This window comes from Branchiostoma belcheri, unplaced genomic scaffold (assembly GCF_001625305.1).
Source record: "Branchiostoma belcheri isolate BF01 breed outbred unplaced genomic scaffold, Haploidv18h27 scaffold197, whole genome shotgun sequence".
NCBI classification, from domain to species: domain Eukaryota; kingdom Metazoa; phylum Chordata; class Leptocardii; order Amphioxiformes; family Branchiostomatidae; genus Branchiostoma; species Branchiostoma belcheri.
In genome coordinates, this window is record NW_017803457.1 from 271,667 (window position 1) to 285,591 (window position 13,925).

The following is a 13,925-nucleotide window of genomic DNA, read 5'->3' on the forward strand; positions in this document are numbered from 1 at the left end:
TGACCTTTAGCTAGCATGGCATGGCGCCCCATTTTGGTGCATTTTCGGACATTTTTATTATTTTTAAACGTTATATTCAGGACGTTAGACGTATTATGCCGCGACGAGATTTTTTGTTATGTTTATAGTATTTTCGTGGGAACCATCAACCGATGAAATACTATGACAGACGGACAGTATAGCATGTCTACAGCTTGAATATTTGTGTGCTCGATCGATCGACTATATATATATAAACATCACATCCAGTGAAGGCATGTGTACTACGTATACGCAAGGAGGTAAGATCAGGTAAATATTGGTAGGTATTTCTTCTTGCACACTGCACACATATCGGATGTTCCTACACTTGGCCGAAGAAATTTACTCTACTAGTCTACCCTACTCTTCTCTACTCATACAAAGGCCCATAAGTACAATGGACACTACAGACAAATCCTAATGTGGGAATATCTGCTTAGACTAGAGAATGTCTAGTGCTTGCATGTCTAATTTTAATGTACAGAATTTTAATGTAGACAAGAGAATATGACAAATAAAAGGAGTAAAAAAGCAATAGATCAGTTGGTAGCAAACTTGTCAACAGGGATTTTTTTCAAACCTTTCATGCTAATGAGGAATAGAAACAGCTTAAATGCATTTGATGAAATGCACATCAAGTTTAGCCCACATGTATATAGTCCCTATATAATCAAGGGAACTCACAAGCATGATAGATTACATGCATATGAGGGAGAAACATCTACATTGATCTGGGATTACATTGATGGGGAACAGGATGAAGGGAAAAGTTCTCAGATTACCGCACTTTTGTATTATCTGAAAAGCTTAATGTGCATTTCTTCATACACTCAACAGTCAAGACGTTTCTGTAGAACATAAGTAGCCTTGTCAGAATATTGACAGTTTGCTACCGAGACACCTCTCGCTTTTTCCTCCGTTCCCTTAGTACAAGTATTTAAATAATGGTTTTTATTGGTCAAACAGAACCCATGCAGTTGCAGCCTTAATATGGCTGAATTGATGCAGGATATCACATAATAATCAATAAATATTCTCAAACAATCAAATAATACACATGATACACATATTTGCAAGGATAATAAGGTGCCGTAAGGTGACCTCAATATAACTTTCCCCAAACAAAGTTAAGTGCCCATTCACACCTGGGTGTAGTGAGAAAAATCATGTATAGTGCCTATCCCAAGGGAACAAATTTGGGGCGCATGTCCAGACATGTCCCAGGTCAACTCGGGATCGAACCCGGATCTCCCCATTTCATAGTTGAATGCTATACCACTACGCCACATACACCACCCCTATTCACTTGTCTTCAATGAAAATGTATATTTTAAAAAACTATATATCTATTATATCTATCTATATAAAAGTATACATACTGAGTAAATACTCCATAAGTAGAAATGCTGACACTGAAGAAGAATAGGTCTCAAATTGTACTTATGGGCCTTCATAGGTATTGCACCTTATATATATATATAACATATACAGTTTCTGGCCTAGGCCTTTTCCCTTAGATCTGTTTGTCAAATATGGAGAAGCTACCATAGTAGTAGGAAGCTAAGTAATGTTATAATTTATTTTGTACTTTTATCTATCCTGCTGGTTAGAATTAAGATTATTTGGGTTAAGTTAGAACCTAAAATTTAAGAGGTAAGTAAGATTATACATTATATATAACATTAGTTAGATAAGATAACTTACCTAAGGCTTTTAAAAGCTATATGTTGTTAAAACATTTAGCTTTGGGGGGAGGTATTAACCACTAACCCAAATACACAACCGCAAACCCCCACTCCAACCACACACACACACAAACACATGCAAGCACACACACATGCACACGCACACACACAAGCACATACACAAGCACACAGACACACACACACACAAGCACACACACACACACACACACACACATGCACACACACAAGCACACACACAAGCACATAGACACTCACACACTCGCACACACACACACACACACACACACACACACACATACACACACACATGCACACACAGAAGCACATAGACACACACACATGCACACACAGAAGCACATAGACACACACACATGCACACACACAAGCACATAGACACACACGCACTTGCACACACAGTAGTTGTATAAATGCGATTTGTCAGGAAAGGACACACGATAGGGACAAATTAAATGTATCTTGATTAAGTGTTGACTATTTAGTATTTCCAGTAATATACATACTGCCTTTTTGTAGTTTGCAGGTGCTTCTTCATGTTTGAACTAATTCATCGATAGATAGATACCTCTACAAATTGAACAGTCAATAATTTTTCATTGCTTACTACACCTGTTCAATACTGTCTGGTGTTTGCATTTGTTTGTTTGTTAGGCCATACTAATTTGTTGGTTCTCCAAACTGTTCAGAAAACAATTGAAGATTGTGGGTGAACCAGACTAAAGTAAATGATCAGGCTGCAATATTTCTATAGTACATGTTTCATAGCAGTAACAGAACCAACATACTCCTCTGGTTTATTATCAAAACAGTTGCTCCAGCCAGGGTCATGGTGAGCCAGGAATTTTTTGCAAAGGTTGACAGTATTTTAAATAACTAATATGTTCTTGTTCTGATTGATTTTGATGCCACATGTATGTTTAAGGAGCTTTAGCTGGTATAGAAGCCACTTGAAACTGGTTCATGGTTAGAAATTTAAATTATTATATTTCAGTCCATACCATGGTATGGATGAAATATATTGTGTTCTCTCATGTTTCTTCTCCTTCTCCTTCTCCTCCTCCTGCCACACAGTCAAAGGGATTCAACTCTGTCATTTTTTAGTCAAATGACCTGAAATTTGGCAAGGAGGTAGAGTGGGCCAATACCCCTAGGCGTTTTTTCTATTTTTTTGATACATGCCTTTGAAAAATTTTTATGAAGTTTTTTTGGGGCATTTTTCGACAAAAAAATGGATTTTTGGATCCTGAGCGCTGGTTTTACAACCAAATGATCTGAAATTCGGTATAAGGGTACCTTGAACATGTGTCTACAGAACAGCAGTCACATGTTTGGCATACACCACTTCCAAATGACTCATTTAGGGGACTTAAATGGCTATTTCAGGCCAAAAAAGGGCCAAAAGTGCTATACCCGTTCCACGTTCGATCTAAAGAATGGCTCATTCTATCTGCCGTTGGCCATCGAACACATCGAACATTGCGGGTTACCTGAGGTCACGTTGCACGTAACTCGTGCGCAATGACCCACACATTCAATTTTATGTAATCCTGGGTACCGCAAAGTGTTTCGGAAGGGGTAACAATATGTGTAAGAAAATGTTCGTCACTCCCGGCGGCGCGGCGCAAGAACTCGTGACATGCCGACTAAATGGTTCGCCAGCTGAGGACTTTCCAAAACCATTATGATATTATACTTATAATATTATAAAGGAATATGTTATAGATCAATCATGTTCAAATGATAATTGCAATACATGGTTCTATTTAATAGCGGTAATTTTGTTTCTTATTTTGACGGGGGAAACTGTCGAAAATCGAGAGAACGCAAACCGATATCGGCGCACTTCCGGGTGCATAACGTCAAAATTTCTCGACGATTGTGTAAAAATGACCACTCATCTGCCGCCTCCGGTAGCGTGTACATGGTAGTGCGATCATATCGTGCCAAAGTCAGCGTCAAACGTCAGAAAAGCCCCGTAAAAATATACATGTAGTTGCAAAACACATCAAAACAAGAGCAAGAAGGAACTCCGACCCGGAAGAAGAAAGGTTTCGCCAAGTCCATTTACTCCGTAGGTAGTAAATGTGCAACATAAAAATTCATAATTTCCAGCTATGAGAAATGATAGATTAAAATTAATACTATAGTATTGTAAATTTATTTATAATTTTACTTATTTTGTGTTGTTAAGAAAACTGTGGAATAAAATCTATTTTTATATATATAAAAAATTTGAATGTCCCCGTTAATAGTCGGCTAATCTGATTTGCATAAATGGACGTTTCCATCTGCAAGCTGGGTAAACTTTTTATTTTAATCGGAATAAACGATCATTTTTCCGTCTCAAATACCATTAAACCTGGCAAGATATATTTATGATTCAGAGTATCTTAGTTTGAACACGTAAAAAATTGTCTTTACAAAAATATAAACGCAATGTGATACTTAAAAAATAGTACTCTGAAACCTCCCACCCCTTCTGATATCTCCGGCGATGGTTTTACATAAAGAGAACTCCGCAGACGATACTTACGTACCAAATCTAGAAATTTTGACTTCGGTCAGGAAATTTTCTGTCATTTCTTCTCGGGAAATTTCCAAATCTATCACCGAACAGTGAAAGAGTTTTGTTTTATTTCTTAAAAAAACAACTGAACGACTGATTAGGAAGACGTCGCGCCGGTTCAGAGGCTTTCTGTCAAGAGAAATATCGAAGATCGTGAGGGCAAGGTGAGTGTTTAATTACTTCATGATTATTTTTCCCGCCCAAAAATGACATATAAGAGCTGCATATTATCTGTTTAAACTAATACAAATGCCCGAAATTAGTGAATAGTATTTGGCAGGTAGGATGACTTGCATGCCCTTGTATATTTCTTTATTTACTGATTTCTCACCAAGGACTTGTAAAAGTTACTAAAACTTCCTTGGTGAAAATATGGAGGTTAAGAATTCAACCGTGTTGTAGTTTGTTATCTGTTGCTCGGGAAAAAAAATCAAACTACTCAGAACGGGAACGCCAACGACTTTGTTCTTTTTGAGCACCGATTCGACCAAAATTCGGGCAAAACTTTGGCATTCGAATTTTCGAAATTCGTACATTCGAATTTCGAAGCCTTGTTCCTCTTTTCGAAGGTACAGCAGCAAGGACATTATATGGGGATGACCTGATAATATCAATCCTTTCAAATCTAATCGTCTAAGCAAGGAGGTTTTGCAAAGATTTGATTTTGACTTCCTTGGTCTAAGAGATTTCATCATAGTTTGAAAACATTTTGAATGTTATTTTACTTTTTTAAAAATAAAATTATAGTTTAGGGTTTTACTCATGATGTGGAATGATATACATGTGTATGATTTTCCAATATTGTTCCTAAATAACGGCAACCACATATTATATTATATTCCACTACATGTCCATGAATTAATGGTCTGTGAGCTAGCAAGAAAATTCACCCTGGGTCAATATTGTGTGAAGTACTTTATAACTATTGGGTAGTTTGCCTGGGCAGGATGTGTAGATGCTTCACAAGAAGAATCCTCACAAACACGCCCACCTGCCCCATCCCTGTGAAACATATTGAAAGACTCAGTCAACAAATCTACTACCGTTAAAAATGAATTTGTATACGAGTGATTGCTGCTTTTGTTTACATCACATATATGCCTACCGTGAAGTAATGGCAATTGCTCGTGTGGTATCATTGCATTGAACATATATATAAAAAGTTTGCACAGGTATACTGTATATTTACATGTATGGGGACATTCATATCATCCATATAATCTTGGAAATGTTGGTACGTGCTGCAAGCAATAACATTAACAAATTTTAAAGTTGAATGTATATAACTCACTCACTCACTCACTGTCCAGTTTATCGTCTATATAGTATAACATGTATACTATAGTTCTGAAAATATTTGTACATTCTGGTAAATTTCAGGAGAAATGCCAAGGCGTAGGAAAGTGCCCAAGACTAAGAGGTTGAGTGCGTGGAAGGCAAAGCAGGAAGTGGAGAGGCTGGCTGATGAGCAGGAAGCCGAGATAACAGACCAGGAGCCAGCTGTTGAGCAGGAGGTAGAGGTCAGAGAGGAGGAGCTGTCTGATGAGCAGGAAGTAGAGGTAACAGGGCAGGGGCCAGCTGTTGAGCAAGAAGTAGAGGTAACAGGGGCCTGAGAGGGTCAGGAAGGACAGTTTATGTTTAACCCATTGACAGCAGATGATCAAATGCACCTTGCAGCTCAGTTAAACCTCCCTGTAGCAAAACCCCATAATATGAAGCAAAGGAATGTCCCTCTGGAGCCACCTCGTTCTAGTGATCTTGTCAAAATAGACAAAGATGGGAACTGCTTCTATAGAGCCATAAGTCACCATATCTGTGGCACCCAAATGTATCATCATGTAGTAAGGCAGCACTTGATTCACTTTATGTCAACATTGTCTGAGGATGTTTACAGGTCTTGGTTCGACGGAGGACTAACCATGGACCAGTACCTGGCTCGTGCGGATTGGGCTCACAATGGGAAACGTCCAGGAGACTTTGGTGCATGGGCCACAGAGGTAGAAATGGATGCAATGGCTTTATTCTTGGGAATACGCATCTTTTTGTACACTAAGTATGGCAACAAGTGGACATGGTGTAAGTACCCATCAAATGAGAATATTTATGATAAGACCATGTCAGAAACAAGTAATGCTGTGTACACGCCTGTTTCGAGTGGAACATTTAGTTCGAACGCGCCGCTCCGCGCCTAACCTCATTTGCATATATGGGAAAATTAACCTGTTCATTTGCATATATGGGAAAATACCGTGTTCCCGCTAGCGCACTGTGACTTTTGGCCTTTGACACCACAAATCATGACGTATAGTCACATGCAACCATTTGCAATGGGAACAACGTTGCTACAGGGTAGCGAACAGAGTCTTGCGAGAATTGGTTGAGTCTTTAGCACCTCTTAGCCGCGAGAATGCAGAAATTACGAAGAAAACTGGCTGGTCTCTCTTCGGATGTGTATTAAAGAGCCTGGTAAGTAACGTTTACTTCTTGATATTTCCGTATGACTACAAGTTTTTCAGGAGCAAACTCTGGTGGTTTTCAAACCACAAATTATGTGTCTCTTAGAGCTGGAAAACTGGCGTTAGCCTGACACTTTCTTATTAGCAATATGGGGCGTCAAATGTTTAGATGCATGTTACACCATTTTACACGTTCAACTCATTAGCATCGGCAGTGTGTTCACACGTGTTACATAACTGTTGTTTGGGTTGCATGCATTTCCATACCTGTTCAAAAACTCCACTGCACTTGTTTCCTCAATTTTCCTCGTTTTGGGCCGACATAAGCATGGGACAGATCGGTTGCATTGGTGCATATAAAAGGAAAATAGCCCCCCTCCCCAAGTAGTATCACTCATGTACTAGTATATAATTTTGTGAATGTTTTCTTAACTTAGACTAGTTAAAGGGAACCCTGTACTGCTGTTGCCAATATTAACGAGGGAGACTTCAGTTTGCAAAACGTGAGTAAATGCCAATTTTACACATGTAACGTTAAAATTATAATATATATAGTTCTTTACAGTGTGCATCATACAGCAATAGTCAGTACAGTTGAGCAAAACAATTGTCCATGCTTTGTTTTGGTACTGCTGCATGAAAAGATCTAACTATAAATTCTACCTGTCAACTGTTTACATTTGTAACCATACAGTGCTATTGTGTTCACAGAAATGCCACAAGTACATGTATATAATACTTAGTAATGCTAAACATCGTTTCTACTCCGTAATTTGTTAACATCATTTCTAGATAACTACATTTGTACATTTCTCCTTCTTTTCTTTGGTGTAGGCACACCATCCTGTAAAAAGCTGTTTCTCTCCCAAGTATCGAACATGATACAAAAATATTGTACTGATTTTGAACATGTACTGGTTGCTGGAGATTTTAATACGACCCTTAACAACTCTCTCGATAATATAGCCGGAAGGGAGCACGACAGCACAGAAATGACAATTTTGAATAATATTTTGAATGAACATGACCTTGTTGATATATGGAGAACATTTCATGGTGTTGAAAGAGAGTACACCTGGTCCATAAAGAATCCATTCATTGCTAGAAGACTGGACTATATCTTTCTTAATGATTTGTTGTTTGATAAAAGTACCAGCTGTGAGATTTGGTCCTTTCCATGTAGTGACCACAGAGCAGTCATGATGGACATGTGTGTGACCCAACAGGATAAGGGTTCATCATACTGGAAATTTAATAACTCTTTATTGTATACGTATGATAAAGTTTATGTAGACAGTGTTAATCAGATTATTGAGAATATCGAAGATGGCCTAAATGTCTCGTCGATCGAGAACAAACAAATGATTTGGGATTATTGTAAAAATAAAGTTAGATGTTTTTCGATTGACTACGGCAAACAAAAAGCTAATGAAAGACGCATGACTAGCAAAGTTTTAGAAGAAGATTTAATGAGACTAGAAAAACAACTGGCCACTGATCCAAATAATGCAACGTTACAACAACAGGTGTACAAAAAGAAAGCCGAATTTGAAATGCATGCTCTCTATAAGGCACGTGGAGCACAAATTCGCTCCAAAACCACCTGGATTGAGAAGGGTGAGAAAAACACAGCATATTATGGCCGTGTCTATACGGAACCACCCAAGGCGCGATTCGGGTAACTCACATTCCTCACATCTGGTCCACGTGCCACACACACCTGTGAAACCGTGTCCGAACACAATACGCTTGAGCTACATTTATTGCTGTTTGATGATAACACGCAAGGCGGCGTGTTATTAATGTCAGAGGTCAACGACCTGCTTGCTGATGCCCCCCTCCCAGCGTATCTCGGCCGAATGCCGACGTGGTCCCGCCAGAGGCGGTGAAGCTCGCCCTAGAACGGACACATTATTTGACCATTACTACTCTTTAAGTTGCTGACACGTAAAATTTGGTATTGCATATAAATAAAAGAAATATCACTCCGTAATCCATGACCAGGCGAAGTCACATTGAAATCACATTGCGTTCAGACGCAAATCGCGATGCGGGGAAAGCGATTCGAAACCACCTCTAGAAGTGGCTTGGGATCGAGGCGCTTTCAATGTGATTTCGGAGCGTTCAGATGGAGCCACTTGAAACCGGCTTCGGGGTAACCACATGTAAACCGCCTTGGGTGGTTCCGTATAGATACGCCCTTCCTCAGGTTGGAGAAGGCGCGTGCAGCGCGTAATGTAATAACAAGTCTTAGGAGGGATGATGGTACAATAATCACTGATCAAGCAGGATTATTGATCCAACAAACACAATACTTTAAGAACCTTTACCGTGAAGAATCGCCATCTAAGTTAAATGAATATGAAGAGTTTGTCTCTGATATAAATGCCCCTGTGTTAACTGATATGCAAAGAGAAACATGTGAAGGGTTAATTACCATTTCTGAATGCATAGCTTGTTTGAAAAATATGCGAAGCTGTAGCCCAGGTTTAGATGGGCTGACAACAGAGTTTTATCAATTTTTCTGGTGTAAAATTAAATCATTAGTTGTTGATTCACTGAACGAAAGTTTTGTTAAGTTTTGTTAACTCTCTTCTAATCAAAGGAAAGGTGTTATCTCTTTGTTATTTAAGGGTAATGATGAACATGACTTGTGTAGGGACCAGCTTACGAACTGGAGACCCATATCAATTACCAACACTGATTATAAGTTAGGCGCCAAAGTCTTGGCAAACAGGTTACAAAATGTGATACCTAATATTGTCAGTGAGGATCAGACTGGATATATTAAAGGACGTAGCATCACAAACAACGTGAGGGCCATTGATGATATAATATCTTTTACGAAAGAATCTAATTCTCCTGGCGCAATACTCTTTCTAGATTACAGCAAAGCTTTCGACAGTATTTCTAAAGACTTGATTCTACATGTTTTGAAGAAATTTAATTTTGGTAGTGATTTCATACATTGGATTGATGTGTTTACTAGAAACTCACAAAGTTGTATTAATCATTGCGGGTTTCTGTCTGATTGGATCGATTTAGAAAGAGGTGTGCGCCAAGGATGCCCTCTGTCAGCTCTTCTGTTTGTACTCGCAGTAGAGGTATTTGCTTTGAAAATTAGACAGTCAACTAACATTAAAGGTATATGTCTTCCTTCCTTTGATAGTAGTGAAGTGGAATCTCGTATTTTTCAATACGCTGATGATACAACGTTAACTCTTGGGGACAAAATTTCCATTTCAGCCAGTCTTGATATTATCAATGATTTTTCGTCCTTTTCTGGATTAGTTCTTAATAGGGGGAAAACCGAAGCTATGTGGCTCGGCTCCTTTAGAAATTGTAATGAACATGTTGGTGGCCTTAAATGGACTGATACGGTAAAATGTTTAGGTGTTAGTTTTTCACATTCTGTGTGTGCCTCAAATATTGAAGCCAATTGGAATAGAAAAATTCTTAAAATGAAAAAACTTCTTTCTTCCTGGGCCCCCCGAAACTTAAGTTTGTTGGGTAAAATATTAATACTTAAGAGTTTAATCGCTTCACAACTTTCTTTCTTGTTAAGTGTACTAGTACCACCTGACAAGTTCTTAAATGATGTTAATCTCATGTTCTACAGATTTTTGTGGAAGAAGGATCGAGTTAAACGTAATGTATTAATTCAGGATTACACGGCAGGTGGGTTGAAAATGCCTGACATAAAAATTATGCATAAAACGTTTATGTTGAAATGGATAAAAAAGCTATCATACCAATGTAGTGCATACTTACCTACTTGGAAGAAGATTCAGTTAAGTTACTTACATAGATTTGGTTCTAACCTTTTTATCTTTAGATGTAACTGCAGTGTTCAGCATATTCAACCTAGCTACTGTATGCAGTCCTTACCTGTTTTCTACCAGAAATTGATACAAATCTGGTATGATTTAAAGGCACCCGAATTGATAGATGCTATAACTGATGAAAATGTACCATGGCAACCTCTTTGGAACAACAACTGTATCACATATAAAGGTAAAATGTTATATTTCAGTAGTTGGGTCAAAAAAGATATTATGTACATTAATGATATTGTAGATAAACAAGGACACTTTATGGCATTAAGGGAGCGGAAAAAATATTGTTGGAGATTATCCATGTTTATTGTTTCAATACAATGCCCTATTTAATGCTATTCCTCCCAAATGGAGAAGTACTCTTCACATAGAAAGTGAAGTGCCTAAGATAAGACTACAGGGAAAAGATGTTTGTATACAGACTAATTCTTTTTTCAAAAATATTCTTCTTTTTCGGAAAGCAGTCACGCCTACGGGCCAAAGTTTCTGGGAAAAGCGTTTACAGGGGATGGGTTTTCAATCCACACCCTGGAAGACAATATGGAAATCGTTATTTCTTGTTATAAAGGAACCATGAATTCGTTCACTACAGCGGAAAGTGTTACATAATGTTTATCCGACCAGAGTTAAATTACATAAACAAGGTATTTCAGAAAATGACAAATGCTTGTTTTGTAACTCTGTGGACTATGTTGAACATTTTTTTTTTATTATTGTGACATTGTAAAACCCATTTGGTCAGATGTAGAAAAGCTTTATTGTATCAAATACGGAAACACATTATTGCTGTCTGTACAGGATGTTATCCTCGGCTACAAACTTCACGACATTGTAAAATATCACTATATTAATGTACTGATACTACTTGGCAAATTCTCAATTTCTAAGCATAAATATGGTGACTACAAGGGTAGTATACGGATATTATATGAAAATGAATGTTCCGTGAGAGGCTTAATTTAAACGTTGCTTACCATGTTGTAAACAATGTATACTACATGTTTTGTAAACCGAAAACTTCAGGAAAATCGTAAGCAGTTTTGTGCTCACGAATATGAAACCAACTGTTAGTTCATTTGCAATGTATTGTTATGATGTTGTTGTGTGAATAAAGTTTTCAACAAAAAAAATATATATATATAATAAGGGGTATTGCAATCCGATGTTGCTACTTCCTTGCTTACCGGTGGAAAATTTAAAGATGATATGGGTTAATATGAAAAAAAAATCATGTTGCCTTCCGCAGCACCAGGCAAAGTGTCGGATCTCAAACTTGTAGAAAAGGGGGACAACTCCGCAACGCTGTCCTGGTCAGAGCCACCGACGAAAGCAGAGCTTACCGGGTACCAGATACAGTACTACCCGACAGACAACCCTGATAACGTGCAGTACATGGATGTGGGGAAAAACCCAACGCAAGCAACCGTTCTCAACTCAAACCCGGATATCTCCACATACAGGGCAAGTCAAAATTATAACCTTTTCCATAATATCTGAAAACGATAGGAACGTCATCATATAGATCTGAAGCTGACATCAATGACACTTTTTACAATGCTAACTTTAATCTCAGCAGGGATTGTTTAAATGGTTTGAGTGTCTCAAAGTCGTCGTGTAGGACATTGAGTATGATTTAGCGAGTCTGCAATGCAACTTTAGATGTAGACTTTAATATATTTTATTTCAATTTTTTAAATGGCAACACGTTTTGCATTACGACTAGGTTCGAGCCAAGACCGTGGACGGCATATATGGCCCGTACAGCGACCCACTTGTCAACGGCAAGATAGCACCTGTAGACGGTGGCGGTGGCGGTGACACTGGCCGTGCAACAGGAGGTGGCGGAGTCCCATTGGTCGCGTGGTTACTGCCACTGCTGTTGCTGTTGATCCCTCTACTGCTACTGGTACGGTTCCTATGTGTAATTAACGCTCTGTTACACACACACGCACACTTTACACAATTAATGACAACTAGTTGTGATGAATATGATTTTAAAAAGCTATCATAGCATAGCTTGCTGAAGTAAAACATCGATGATTTCATTTTGGAAATGATGTTTCATATAAATCATGTATAGCATATTCAACATATATGAAGAGAGGCCGACATTTGCTTGGGAGCAAATACAGCATATGTCAGTCCATCTCCCTCCCACGCAAAAGTGGACTATTCCAAACTTACCCCAGTGTAAAACTGGTAAAGATTCTCAAATAAATGAATTATATAGTAGCCATGTAATTGAGAACAAAGATGCAAGAACAAGCACATTGAATCTCGAAAGCTTTACTAATCTTCTTACAGGTATGCAAATACTAACAATGATGAGATTTGATACATTTTGAAGGTCTTAGGAACATAAAATTGAATTTGTGGGTCATTATGCACCACTTAGGTGCAATGTGACCTCAGGTAACCCGCAATGGAACACCTGATCCATGGCCAACGGCAGATAGAACGTGCCATTCTTTAGATAGAACATGGAACGGGTATAGCACTTTTGGCCCTTTTTTTGGTTTAAATAGCCATTAAAGTCCCCCAAATGAGTCATTTGGAAGTGGTGTATGCCAAATATGTGACTGTTGTTCTGTAGACACATGTTCAAGGTACCCTTATACCGAATTTCAGATCATTTGGTTGTAATACCAGGGCTCAGGATCCAAAAATCCATTTTTTGGCGAAAAATGCCCCAAAAAACCTCCATAAAAATTTTTCAAAGGCATATATCAAAAAAATGAAAAAAAAACGACCTGGGGGTATTGGCCCACTCTACCTCCATGCCAAATTTCAAGTCATTTGGCTGAATGATGGCGGAGTTGAATCCCTTTGACTGTTTGGCAGGAGGAGGAGAAGGAGAAGAAACATCAGAGAACACAATATATTTCATCCATACCATGGTATGGACTGAATAACATATGAATAACATATGCTATAACATAGGAATAACATATATTATATAATTATATTCTTCATTCTTCCTCCCACAGGTGCCAGCAGAGGTCTACAGCTGAACTATAGATGAATTTCAGGAAAGCAAAGCAGGTCACACTAGGCCACCTTAAACTCCTGGCTAGCTACTTGCAGGAACAGACTTGTGAAAACAGTGCCAATATCTAAAGCTGTGGAAAAGAGTGCAATTATAGTAGTGTGGAATGTTTGTTCAGTCTCTTGACTACAGTATATTATTTCCCAGGAAGTTGTGGCACTTATAAAGTTATGGGCGTGGTAGTTTAAGACAGCTTTTTCACTGGCAGTTCTTAAGCAGATTAAGAAATGCTTCAATAAAATCACTGAACTTCAGACCTTGTGTTGAGTGTGTCCT

General features: G+C 38.3%; 1 protein-coding gene and 1 long non-coding RNA gene across 2 annotated transcripts; both read left to right on the plus strand.

The window, feature by feature from the left end:
* Positions 1–6,449: 6,449 nt before the first annotated feature.
* On the plus strand, positions 6,450–7,615 carry LOC109468267. Its single transcript, XR_002140127.1, has 3 exons — positions 6,450–6,777; positions 7,205–7,270; positions 7,602–7,615. It is a non-coding gene; the product is annotated as an uncharacterized LOC109468267 (long non-coding RNA).
* Positions 7,616–11,833: 4,218 nt separating this feature from the next.
* Positions 11,834–13,685, plus strand: LOC109468254. Its single transcript, XM_019766510.1, has 3 exons — positions 11,834–12,064; positions 12,327–12,509; positions 13,591–13,685. The coding sequence occupies exons 1-3, from the start codon at positions 11,834–11,836 to the stop codon at positions 13,612–13,614; spliced, it is 438 nt and encodes a 145-aa protein (XP_019622069.1). The 3' UTR covers positions 13,615–13,685.
* The last annotated feature ends 240 nt before the right edge of the window (positions 13,686–13,925 follow it).